The sequence below is a fragment of the Rattus norvegicus genome, chromosome X, assembly GCF_036323735.1.
Source record: "Rattus norvegicus strain BN/NHsdMcwi chromosome X, GRCr8, whole genome shotgun sequence".
In the NCBI taxonomy this organism is placed as follows: Eukaryota; Metazoa; Chordata; class Mammalia; order Rodentia; family Muridae; genus Rattus; species Rattus norvegicus.
The window spans coordinates 20,987,875-21,000,867 of NC_086039.1; the positions used below are offsets into that span (position 1 = coordinate 20,987,875).

A 12,993-nucleotide genomic window follows, 5' to 3' on the forward strand; every position below is an offset into this window, starting at 1 on the left:
ATGGCTTTCTCAGCCTTCTTATGCAACCCAGACTCAACCTGCTTAGAGGTGGCACCATGCACAGTGGGCTGAGCCCTCCCACATCAGTTATTAATCAAGAAAATGCCCCCTGCAGACTTGCCTACAGGGCAATCTGAGGTTGACAAATCTTGAATTAAGATTCCAGATATTTCTAGGTGTATGTCAAGTTCTACCTGTAAGTATATCCTCACTCCAAATTGAACCATTTTAAAACTCATCTCTCAGAAAGGACTATTTGACTGAGAAAAAACTTTAAGATTTAGAGAGGCATAGCCCAGTTTTGAGAAGAAATCCACATTTCAAGCCAATGATTTCATTGGTGCTTAGAGAAAGAAATGCAAACACAATGAAATAACTTAGATGGATAAGTGGTTCAGTTTTTAGTCGGGTTTATACCACATCTGGACAACATTAACTAGGATTTTTGGAGTGAGGTAGCCTAATGTCTTGACTCTAGCATTTTTAAAAAAGTTGAATGTAGTGGCTAATACATGGTGTCCCCTCCCCTGTCTTTGTTAACACTGTCCTTTCTGCCTGCCATGCTAATCATGTCTTTCTGCTTGTGGCTAATTCCTATGCATCCGGTAAAACTTCGTTATTCCCCCAGGAAGCCTTCAGATTTCCCTAGATAGCCCCAGAATGCTTCCTTTCTGTTCCTACAATACTGTGCTTTTTCTCATCCATAGCAGTATCATACTTACAGTGCTTATTTCTTCTCAAGAAAGGAAAAAAAATGTGTCTAGTATTTCTTTATTCTCAGCTCTCAGCATACTATCTGACACTCAGGATTCTGTGTGTTAAAGTAAGCATATTTAATATTAAGTTCGGAATCCAACCAATTCTTTATTGAAAAGAATGTGATTGTGGTTGCCCATAGCTGTGATCCTGGTACTCCTGGTACACCAAACGCTGTAAATTTCAATGCTAGCCTGGAGTATGTAAGAAGGCCCTGTTTCAGAAACAAACAAACAAACAAACAAACAAACAACAAGCCCCTTACAAATCCTTTATGTAGTTGTGACTGCAAAATGTTTACTTGCTCTGCTGTAACCAAGATGAACAAAATTTCTTCCCTCACCGTCACCACTACCTTTGTTTCTTGCCCCCTCCCCGTTCCGTGCCTTCTCTCTGCTTTGCTTCTTTTCAGGCTGCAGAATAGAGCTGGAGGCTGGCTAGGCTGGAGAGGAAGTCAAGTATGTCATAGCAGGGGAGGAGGGTCTACGGGACTGCTAGTTTTAAAGAGGAAAACTCAAATCAAGCACCAAAACACACAGCAAGGGAGAGGAGAGGAAGAACAGAAAAGCTCTGTGGAGCTGAGCCCTCACAGCACTGAGGCAGACAGGCACTGAGGCTCGGCTTGGCAGTACCTGAGTGGCTCAAGACTCAAAGGTAACTATTTTACCACCCTGCTTTCTTGTCTTTTCTTTCCAGTCCATTGCTTCTGGAATTCCGGACCTTCTGGATTTGAGCTGGGGCTAGGCGTCTGTTGTTTCTCGATTGAGAGATCTGTGAAGCCTATGACTAGAAAGCAGTTTAGAGTTCCAAAAGCATCCAGAGCTCTTTCTGAGGAGGGAATTCAGAAAATTCAGATTGCTTTCGAGAATCTGGTGAATTTTTAAAGTATTTTGATTGACTTTATTGTATCTGGGTGCTAACATTTTCTTTTATGAGCAGACAAAAAGTCACAGACACAAGCTAGTTGGAAGCAAAAGGGGATAGTGCTGAAGCAAATAATTGGTTCTTAATTCTTCTCACTTGAAGTTGTTTTCTCCCTTTGCTTACACTTGCAGTTTAGCTGTTAACTCCTTTCTTGGAACTCTAACTTGGAGCAGTATAAAAGGTGGGCATCACTTTTCTATTTTAAATGTGTGGGTTTGTTCTTACAAACAAGTAAATATTTAAAACACACTGGTTTAAAAGAGGAGAGAGACAGAAGCCAAGAGACAGAGAAAAGAAAGTGAAGGATTCCAGAAGAAAATGGAGGGCGGTAAGAAAGAGGGATTAGGACACAGGGATTTAAAGCTTAATAAAATGGAAAGCTGGTTGTTTATAAAGTGTCTGGTTTTCCTCAGAAATGTCTTCCTGCATATTTTCTGGCAGTCACACATTTTGACGAGCTTACAGTATGATGTACTTTGCTACAGCTGACTTTTGTCTTTGAAAACCATGGATCTTGGTTACAAGTAGAATTATTCAGAGCCAGAAAGGGAGCGATACATGAGCTAGTTCCTTACCACCTTTGAAATGCTAGAATATACAGCTCGGTTTTTCTGGGCTTGGCATACAGCTGCTTTTACCGGTCTTCTCTGCAGCCTGAGTTAAGCCCTTTATTAAATGTCACCTCATTTACAGGGACTCTTATTTCTTTGATTAACTGAGGGCACTACCAACAAACCCTTAGCAGCCTCCGGTTTATTCATGAAAGAGAATAAATGAGCCGTTTCAGGGTTTCTTAAAAGGCTGCCCGCTGCCCACCCCCAGAACCCCCACAAAGGAGGAAAAAGCATTTCCAAAACTGACTGCCAGTTAGATTAAGAGAACTCTTTGTGTTTGTTGCTTGTCTGTTTCCCCATAAGCAAAGCCAGTTTAACAGAAATCATTGGGTTGGAGAAAGGGAGAAAAAAGTTATACGGGAAGCTTTATGTGTAAAAAAAGAATTTTTTACATTGCAAACACATAAAGAAAAATAAACATCTTCCTGTTTGGGGAGTATGCCCTTCTTGAATTAGTGCTATAATGTATGCACAAGGGGCTGTTTTGCGCTAGATATGTTCAATATTACAGAAACCACTTCCATTTTCTTTCTAACAGAAAGAAAAAATCAAATCAAATCAAAACAAAAACCAACCAACCCAAAACCACTCACAGATTAAGGTTCCTAGCTATGAGTAATATCAAATGTAGCTTTTCACAGTAATGCTTCTATACCTATATTTAAAAACGTCTGAGAAAGGCAGCAGCTGAAGTTCCAGTGCAGTTTCATCCTGACTTTTGTTCTGATTTCTGCTCCCAGAATAAAGGCTCTGTCCTTTTGAAAGTAGCTAACATTGTTTTGTTAACCAGAGTGGCAAACAGACCACTCAGTTTGACTCCCTAGAACAGTGACTCTCACCCTTCCTGATGCTGCAACTCTTTAATATAGTTCCTAATGTTGTAGTGACGCCCAAACAAGAAATTATTTTTGTTGCTACTACATAATTAATTTTGCTACTGTTATGAATCATAATGTAAGTATCTGATATACAGGACATCTGATATGTGACCCTCAAGGGTGTCATGGCCCACAGGTTGAGAACCACTGCCCTAGCTTGACTATAGTTCTGATTCATAAGATTTTGGATCATTGGCTTATAACTGAAATTTTCAGGTCAGAAGTCTGGTTTCTGGCAGTCTTCGCATGCCCTCCACCCCCAGCTATACTATCAGCATATGACAGAGGAACAAGTAATTGTGAAAACAGAGAGATTTCTTCAGAGAATTCACTCTGAGAAGAGGGGGACTTGATATTAAGGGTAAGAGACATGTATAATGAAGCAGCCCTAGTCAAGATGCACTCTGCTTGACCATTTCAGCTCTCTTCCTGTAAGACGACGTGAAGAAACGCTTACTGCGTGGAAGGAATCAATGTGGTTCTTCTTATTATCTCTGCTCCTAAGTGTACTGTTATGGATTATTCTCCTTTGCTGGAGGATGATTCCAGAGGAAAGGTTAAAGAAAAAGATTTATCTGAGTACCTTCAGCCAAAGTAAAGGAGGCAAAGAGATACAGAATGAAGGCAGAGACGTCAAACTTTTACCTTGGTTTCAATTAATCTTGTGGGTCCAGTGAGTCAATTTTTTTGAGCAAGAATGGTTTCTAAGTGCCAATTTCAAGTTGATTTTTTACAAAACTATATCTAAAACAACACAGAAGAAAAAATAATTATTTTTTTAATTTGCCATAAAATTATCTGTTTGTACAATGGGGGAAAACATCTTCAACTTTTGATAATGTTTTTTGGAAGAATACCACTTTTTGTATTCAGAAATCTGCAAAATCAATTACATTTCATATATATATACATATATATATATATTCAAGATGAACTTCTATAAATGGCTTTCTTCTCACATCTCTGAGATTATGACATTCTTGGCATTATTATACCATGTGTTTGTTGGTGATTTTTCTCACCATTCAATAGTTACTCTAACCTTCCTACTGGCCAGCCTCCCAGTGATGCTTATCCAAAGAAGTATAATCAAGATTACATTGTATCTGAGGACAAATTAGCCACAGGCATCTACATAAATAAGCAATTCCAGAATCTTGTTAAGTGTCCCAGTACAATAATTTCTGAACTGCACAGTAATGTGGAATATAACAGCATAGTTCATTTAGGCAACATCTCAATGGATTGCTGTGATCCATTGAGTACCATAAATACTCAGTGGAAAGCAGCACTTCACCAGCTTTTCGGTGCTTCTCAATCTGTGGGCCATGATCCCTTGGGGTTGAATGACCCTTTACAGGGGTCGCCTAAGACATCTGCATATCAAATATTTACATTCCAATTCATAACAATAGCAAAATTATAGTTATGAGGTAGCAAGGAAATAATTTTGCAGTTGGTGTCACCACAATTCTGTATTAGGAAGGTCGAAGTGAGAACTACTGCTCTGAGACAAGTTCAGGAAGCTAATGTAACTGATATCTGTTATTATTACTTATCAGCTGGTAAATAATGACTTATATGACTTATACAATTTCCTTCTCATCTTATTGATCATGTTTTTTCCTATATCCATCTCCTGGATAAAAAAAAATTGAGGCTTAGAGAATTTATAGTTTGCTCAAAGTTAGCCAGGTAATAACTAGTAGAGTCAGGATTCTAATTCAAACCTGCCATTTACTTTTATTATTTTATAAGACGAGATGGGTAGGTACTGAATTAGTAAAACAAATAAAAAGGACATTGCAAACATAGAGAATCATAAGTTTTAGTCATATGGACTTGAAAAAGTGAATGAGCTTGAGGAACTGGGTATAGATTCCATGTGGCTAAGGTATCCATTCCGTCAAAAAGAAAGAGAACTGGGATTAACCAAGAAAAAGCAAGGCAAGGGCAACTACCTTATGGAATTTTGGAGCCAATATTGTGGTCTTCATTTTATTTTCCTCATAGCTTTCAGGTTCATTTTTAAAATTTAGTTTAGTTTTTGTTATTAACAGGTGTTCATTGTGAAAATGGTGAATTGCATTCTGTGGATTTTCATAAGCCTTATTTAATATCTATGCATTTTCTTATCTTGACTTTGAGGAAGTTTGGATACAGATAGCCAGAGTTAGCATCATAGTAGGATAGTTCTAATCCTAGTAGAAACAGAGACTGAAAAAAATTGTCCCTGAAAAGAAGTTAATAGATTGTGCACCTGCTTCTCTCTCGGCAGCGAGAACTTCAACAGTATTTACCTAATTGGATTATTATATGTAATTAACAGAATTAGCAAAGAGGAAAAGAGATCAGATGAAGACTGGCATACAGTAGTTCATAAATGTTAGGTGCATATACCTTCCACTTTATCATTATACTAGATGAAAGTGTAGGAAACACTATGAGTGCAAAGGTAAAGGAATGCTTGAACATTTCTACTCTTTATTGGGAAACTCAATTGTTCTTAGCAATAGGAAGGATGTCAAAAGGATGAAATAAGGCATGTGAGGAAAGGGAAAGAAAAGGTTTGAGTAAGGGCATATAAACAAACAGTAAATAGAAAAAGACACATCAAAGGCAGCCAACAGTGACCTACACATTTTTCATACATATACATGTTAGCAGATATAATCAAAAGGATGAAGTAGTTAATAAAATGTTCTGTGGTCTTCTGCTTGAGTTTAGATAGCACCATAGTTACTTTCTAGTTTATGTTGGGCAACGTTTTAACATCTGTTATATAACAGTTTGTGAATGATAAAAGTAACCAATTCATCAGCCAGGAACAATGCCCAGTACAGATACCCTATATAGTGTTAGGTGATGCAACTAGCTTAGAGCTTTGAGTTTCCATGTAAGAGATTTGGATTTGATATATAGGTAAAGTGGAACCATTTAATTGCAGCAAACCGAGAAAATGTCATAGCAGCTGGTCTGGTAGCAAAATTAAGAATTTCTTGTGTGAATGGGTAGCAACCAGAGGGAGACAAAGCAGTTGGGAAGGTATTATGTTAGTACACAATATAAATTAAGTATCAGTGATAACAATGTGTATCCAAGAGACATCCCAAAGGAATGGCTTCTAGTTAGGAACAAATATGGATAAGAAGGAAGGATAAGTCATAAAGATGACTTAGGATTTAGAATTTTGATGTGGACGACATAAAATTGTGGTTCTTCTAACAATAGGAAAAGTTATAAAATGTTACCTGTTTGGGCTGGAAACATGAAAAGAAATAGTAATGAATTCTATTTTTAAAAATCTTTCACATACATAAAGATGACTTCCAAACTGCTAGAATCAAGGCACTGCCAAAGCAAGGAGCTGCTAATAGGGAGCTGAAGGTTAGAAGACAGGAAGAGGCCTATCCTGGAAATCCTGCAAGGATGCTCACTACAGCAGGCAGTTAAAACCAATTTGGGCTGCAGATGCTGGGAGTGGTTGAATGAACATATCAGGGTGTTATCAACAAAAAGTATTTAAGTAATATAGGGCTGAGAGTGAAAAGGGGGAAATATCTAATATAGTAACATAATATATCCAAAACCATAAAATTTATTTTGCAATAATACACACAAATGAAAAGATGCACACTAAATGGACTGACATGGTCGTTTGTCTTGGGGTCAGGGATAGGAAAGTGAACGAGCTGAGAAAATAAAGTAGAAAAGGAGACATGTGGCAGAAAAGGGATCTTCCATAAACTTCAAGTAACCTGTTATGAAATGAGAATTACTGTCTGATGTATGGGCATTTAGGACTGGGGTTTTTCTCAGTGGAAGAACTCTTGCCTAGGGTGCTAGAAGTCCTCAAAGATGGGGAAAAGTTTGCAAAGCCAAACCATGAAGGCATTTTCTATGCTGCCATTTTCAATTTAACACAGTTAATGAATAGATGGTTATGCTTTTGCATGAGTCTATTTTTTTCTTTTTACAGTCAATAAATGGTGTGTGTGTGTGTGTATGTGTGTGTGTGTGTGTGTGTGTGTGTGTGTGTGTGTGTGTGTGTGTGTGTGTGTTGACCATGATCAACATGTGGAGGTCAGAGGATAAAATTTAGAAGTTGGTTCCCTCCTTGCTCATTGTTGAGATGGACTCTTTCTGGTTTCTGCTGTGTTACACGCTCTACACTAAGTGGCACATGAATTTCTGGGAAATTTTCCTAGTGCCTTTTATATGTTGAGTGATCTCCACACCCTTGGGTTTCTTGATATACAGACTGTATATATGCAGGAAGTGAATGCTTATGAACAGATTCCCCATACTATATACATTCTTGCTCAGAAGTAATGTTTTGTTCTTTGCAGGTCAACATGGCCATGCCAGAAAAGTCAAGTTGTGTCAAACCGACTGAGGAGTGCAGCAGTTTTCCTGAGATTATTGAACTCAATGTAGGTGGCCAGGTGTACATAACTCGCTATCCTACTTTGATCAGCATTCCTGGTTCCCGGCTCTGGGAAATGTTCAGTGTAAAGAACCCTTGCTCACTGATCCAGGACAACAAAGGGAGATTCTTCATAGATCGAGATGGTTTTCTCTTTCGCTATGTCCTAGACTACATGAGAGACATGCAAGTAGTCCTTCCAGATCACTTTCCAGAGTGTGGCCGACTCCATAGAGAAGCAGAATACTTTAAGCTGCCAGAACTAGCCAAGATGTTGGCTCTTAAAATGAACAAGCTCAACTCAATTGGCAATGACTCATGTCAGATTGATCTAGATGAGCTCTCACCCAGCATTGACACCACGTTCAATTTCTCTTCAACTAATAGCATTCATATTAGTGGCCCTGATAATCCTGTGGTCCTGACAGCTGCCCCTGGTTCTGAGCTCAAGAAGGCTGGCTTCATCACTATTGGTTATCGAGGTTCCTATACTCTGGGCAGGGACAGCCAAACAGATGCCAAATTCCGCCGTGTGGCCAGAATCATGGTATGTGGTAAGATCTCATTAGCCAAAGAAGTGTTTGGAGACACTCTGAATGAGAGCAGAGACCCAGACCGCCCTCCGGAGCGATATACTTCTCGATATTACCTCAAATTCACTTTCTTGGAACAAGCCTTTGACAAACTAGCTGATGCTGGCTTCCACATGGTAGCATGCAACTCCACTGGCACCTGCACTGTCACACATGACCAAACAGATGACAGGATCTGGACCTCTTACACTGAATATGTTTTCTATCGTGAGTGATACTTAAAGTCACCCAGGAAATACAAACCCCCAAACCGTCTCTCTCCTCTGTTTCCATATCAACTGTCTCCTTTAGAAATAGATACATTAATCACTCTAGGTTCCCCAGTGTTCTGCATAATCTTGAACAATGCCACTTCTCTCATCATAACCACTTGAACCTTTGATGGTTTAGTTCTTATACACTATTGCAGTCCATCTGTCTATTTTCTTTGGACTGTGGAGTGGCATCAGTATAGGTAGTAGACTCTATTTCTGGAGTGACTGCTATTAAATATAACCACTAAATTACATGTGTTGAGACCTATTAAGCTATGGCTTCCAAGTTGTTTCTCACTCATAACCCACATTGAACTTGATTATGTACCTTATTATCATCAGTATTCACCTACATAAAGCTCTGTATGGCTGGGCTGGAGATTACAGTAGGTAGTATGAATCTGCTTTCCAGATGTTTTACCAAGCTTAGTGGAAGACAGCCCTCTAGGAGGTTCATGGAAAAGTGAACCAATTCTAGAATTATTATGGACTTTTGATAGAAGCTAGACAGACAGTTGTATGACTATTATTTCCAAGAATAAAAGGTCTAGCACTCAATTTGCTTTTACATGAAAATATAGTAAGGAAGTATTTCATAGCTATTACCTCAGTCATAAGTGGCTGTGCCATTAAAAAATACTGTCCTAAAATACCTTTCACTAGAATTACATACAAACATATGTAGGGAAGAGAACAATGAACAATGTTGCTTGGAATAAGTATATACATGTTTTAATTAGTTTAGTCAAATAATTAGCTGTACTCATCCGTTGTTAACTTGTTTGTATTGGTTGATGGTGTATATGCTTTGCTTTTCTGGAGGCGAGGATGGGAGAAGAAAGAAGAAAAACAAGAAAACAACTAAAACAAAACAAAACACCTGAGATTGATCATCTGATTCCCTGCCAATGACTTTGTAATCAAACAGGCTGGAAGCAAGTATTCATTCGCAGATGAGAATGTTGGGAATCTAAGATAAATGACTGAATTGTAAAAGACCAAGACCAAGCCAAGAAAAAGAGGTCTGTAGGGCTCATTAGAGCATTTTCCTCACTTCTGTGAAAGCAATCAAGTAGTCAGATAGACTTGTCGTTCCTTTATTCTGCCTTTAACGTGCACTACTCACCTTCTTTGTTTGCATTGCCTTCTAATTCCTTTTCTAATCAGGTCTTTTTAATTTCAAAGAACTAAAACTCACATAAAATGGCTTGAGAAAGAAAAAATGTGCATGTGTCAGTGGTGTGGCTGTGTGAGTATTTTAAGCTCACATTTATTTTACTTTTTCTGTTGCATCTAAAGGAAATGTAGACGGATTAGTCTCAGAGGGTCTGGGGAGCTGTCAATAATTGATATTCTATCTTTTCTTTCAAAGGCCATATGATTTTCCTTTGGTCATCTCCAAAGCTCACTGATTCCATATTTCTCCAGGCCATTCACTTTCTTCCTTACAATTTATAGGAGACCTAAACAGTAATCCAGCCTTTCACTGAACATCAACTCCCAGGAAACTTCTCCACACTTCACTTCTTTTGTCGTTAATCCCCTTGTCTAAATCCAAATCAGCTATGATGTAGGACAGAAAGGCTGAGTGGTTGGCAGCTCTGTGGCTTGGACAGACAGTTATTCCAATTACTACATGGATTATCACATAGAAGGTATACAATCTTACGTAGTCTTTCAGTATAGCACTTCAGATACCCTCTGGTCACTAACTCCTTTAGAGGTCAGTTGAATACAGAAGTTGAGACGCAGGACATTTTATATGCTCTTAAAGAGATGTTCCTTCAAACAGCTTATGTGACATTCAGGATTGTTGTCATTGCCGTACTCGTCCTATGAAGTTTAGTCTTTACGTTTGCTTACTTATTCATTGGTACATTTACTAGCTTTAGCCTCTCTTGTGTGTTTTTAGTATTAACAAAGTCTCAATTGCCCATCTGCCCAGTAGAGAAGTGGTCACCATGTATTTAAGGTGGTGAATATATTGCATAGTACCGAAAGTGAAGATGCTGTGCTTTGGTAACTTACTATGTGATGCAGTTGTCTACAGTTTGATCTTTCAGAAATAGGGCTAACTGTTTTAAACTGAGGACTTGTAATACTGTTTTTTTTTTTATACTCTGTCATCAATTTACATTATTCTTGGTTTAATATTATTTCTGAAACACTTGTCATTTGCTCTTCAAATACTTTTCACTCACAAATAATTTAATGGAGGAAATAATAGGAAGAACTATAACATCTCTTGGGGTTGTTGTGTTAAGTGTTAAGAAGGTGCAACACAGAAAAAGCATAGGCTAAGTAAGAGGCAGCTAACTATGTGATTGAATATTTGAGCTCAGCTGCCTTGAGTTTTTAGTGAGAGAGATGCTCATAAATAATCGCACTTAGAGTTTTTAAGTTTCATGTTGGCAAAAGAAGAAACTGATTTTTTATAGAAAAAATAATTGGTTCAAAAAATCCTGAAAGCACATAGAGAACCACATCTGATGTTACACAGCCATGAGCAATATCCAAAATGATTGCACAGTGGTGATAATCTGCTCTGATTCTTGGCTATTTGCTTACTGCAGCTTGTGCTCTCTACATTAATGGAACTGTATACTAGTGCTGCAGCCTTTACAACTATTCCCTCTCTCTTTCTCTCTCTCTCCCCCTACCAACACCATTCTCCATCATCAGAATTAAGTCCAGGCAAATGTTACTTCACCCTGTGATCAGTTTGTCATTCAAGCCTGACTGGCAGAGTCTAGGACACTTGAAAGTGCCCCAAACACTTCAAGAGAACTTGTCACATATAGCTGGCTAGGAGTTGTTCTGCCACACGGAGGTATAAATCATGGCAAAGCAAGTAGCAGCTCCCTCTAAATTGCCTGACCCGAGTTCTTTTGGGCTGACCTTCTAAATCTCACTGATGGCTCTAAGCCTTGAGTAGCACAGGTTTCAGATCTCAAGTTTTCAAAAGTCAGAAATTTCCTGCCCTAAAGATGTTGAGCTCAGAAGCTAATTGCTGTAGGTTCAGAGTGCCCACACTCTTTAGACTTGTAGCTCCCAAACTTTAGGTTTGAGGACCACCTTCGGCTCCTTAACTCTAGGTGACTCTGTCAACCTCCTTTAGTGACCATGATCTTCAGCCCCTAGAGTCTCAGCTACCATCTTCAACTCTTCAGAGTCTCTTGCTGCCTCCATACTCCTGCCTTCCTTCATATTCAGAGCTTGTTGCACTGTCTACCTTTGCTTTCTCTATGAAACTCTTAGTTGCCTCTTGATATTACAATTCCAATCTTTGGGAATCAGGGTTCTTAGCTAAGGGTGACTCTCTAGAACATTGCCACCATAGCTTACTTATCATTGCCACTGTCAGGGCTAAAAAGCAAAATATGAATACAACCTGTCCAGCCTACTCTATGGGTACAAAATACCACAGGCTGGTGGCATATAGACTATTCAGGGTATGGCATGGAAGCTACACTCATGTAATATCAACAACATGGACACCTGAACAAGCTCAACACAATGACAATACCGGTTGCCATGCCTGACTGGATTGGGGAAATCATAAAAGGCTCCTCACCAGATGAAGAACTATAGACAAACAATGGCTGCTAAGAGGGCAGAACTAGTCTTCTTCAGGGACATCAATCCCAAGAAGTCAACACATATACATAGGACCAATACTAAATGCATAGCAGATTATTTCTTTATACACATGTGTATGTAAATAAATATATATGTAACAATCAGAATTAAAGACATTGTGAATTTGAGTGGGACTTGGAAGGATGTGGGGAGGAATTGAGGGAAAGAGAGGGGTAAAAATGATGTAAATACAGTACTCATGTATGAAATCTCAAAAAAACACCAAAATAATAAAAAGTATGTAAACCCAGACTGTTTAGAAGTCATTACTGAGCCTAATGTAATTCTGGAACAGGGATGTATAGTATACAATAAGAAACCTATCAGACTGTCGTACTAATCGTGTGTGTGTGTGTGTGTGTGTGTGTGTGTGTGTGTGTGTGAACACCTCGATTTTATAGCAAAAAAATAATGAGGCATGTTTGTATATACATTGTGATGTCATCATTTCCAGTGCTGCATTTGCATAGCTTCTAGCTTTGCCAATTGCAACCTTACCTATGGATCAATTGCAAGCCTGGCCTCAGCACCATTCATATGCTTTTTGCTGAGTCACTGTGGAAGTGTTTCCCCTATTTTCCCAAATGAGGAAGAGCATAATAATATAGAGCTTATCAAGGGTTCTTTTTGCCTAGAGTGTTCTAAAACCAATGCTAATTGCCTAGAAAAGGCTTTGACTAGAATGAAACCTCCTGATTAGGAATCTTGACTTGAGCATCAGTTGTGGTTACATACAGCTGTATCTTAGTTTCCTCAAGAGTGTCATGAACTACTTAAAGCAGCCAGGTTGCTTTAATGACATCCAGCCTATTTCCAAAAGACTGAGTGCTTAGGGTCGGCTTCCCAATCAAGGCAACCAGTGACATGGGAAGGGTCTGACTGCTGTCAGTTGGAAGATCAAATCCCACC

General features: G+C 38.8%; 1 protein-coding gene across 4 annotated transcripts; it reads left to right on the forward strand.

Annotated features, from left to right (window-relative positions):
* Positions 1-1,178: 1,178 nt before the first annotated feature.
* Positions 1,179-12,334, forward strand: Kctd12b (potassium channel tetramerisation domain containing 12b). Of its 4 annotated transcripts, XM_006256772.5 has the most exons (4): positions 1,226-1,410; positions 1,812-1,861; positions 3,389-3,533; positions 7,522-12,334. In XM_006256772.5, exon 4 carries the CDS (start codon positions 7,528-7,530, stop codon positions 8,404-8,406), a length of 879 nt encoding a protein of 292 aa, XP_006256834.1. In that variant the 5' UTR covers positions 1,226-1,410; positions 1,812-1,861; positions 3,389-3,533; positions 7,522-7,527; the 3' UTR covers positions 8,407-12,334. The 4 variants fall into 4 exon arrangements, with proteins under 4 accessions (XP_006256833.1, XP_003752068.1, XP_006256834.1 ...); XM_006256771.5 differs by lacking the exon at positions 3,389-3,533 and having other exon boundaries at positions 1,179-1,410; XM_006256773.5 differs by lacking the exon at positions 1,812-1,861.
* The last annotated feature ends 659 nt before the right edge of the window (positions 12,335-12,993 follow it).

What these genes read in the sequence shown, in the direction of transcription:
- Kctd12b (XM_006256771.5), top strand. Translation starts at nt 7,528, where the DNA reads ATGGCCATGCCAGAAAAGTCAAGTTGTGTCAAACCGACTGAGGAGTGC.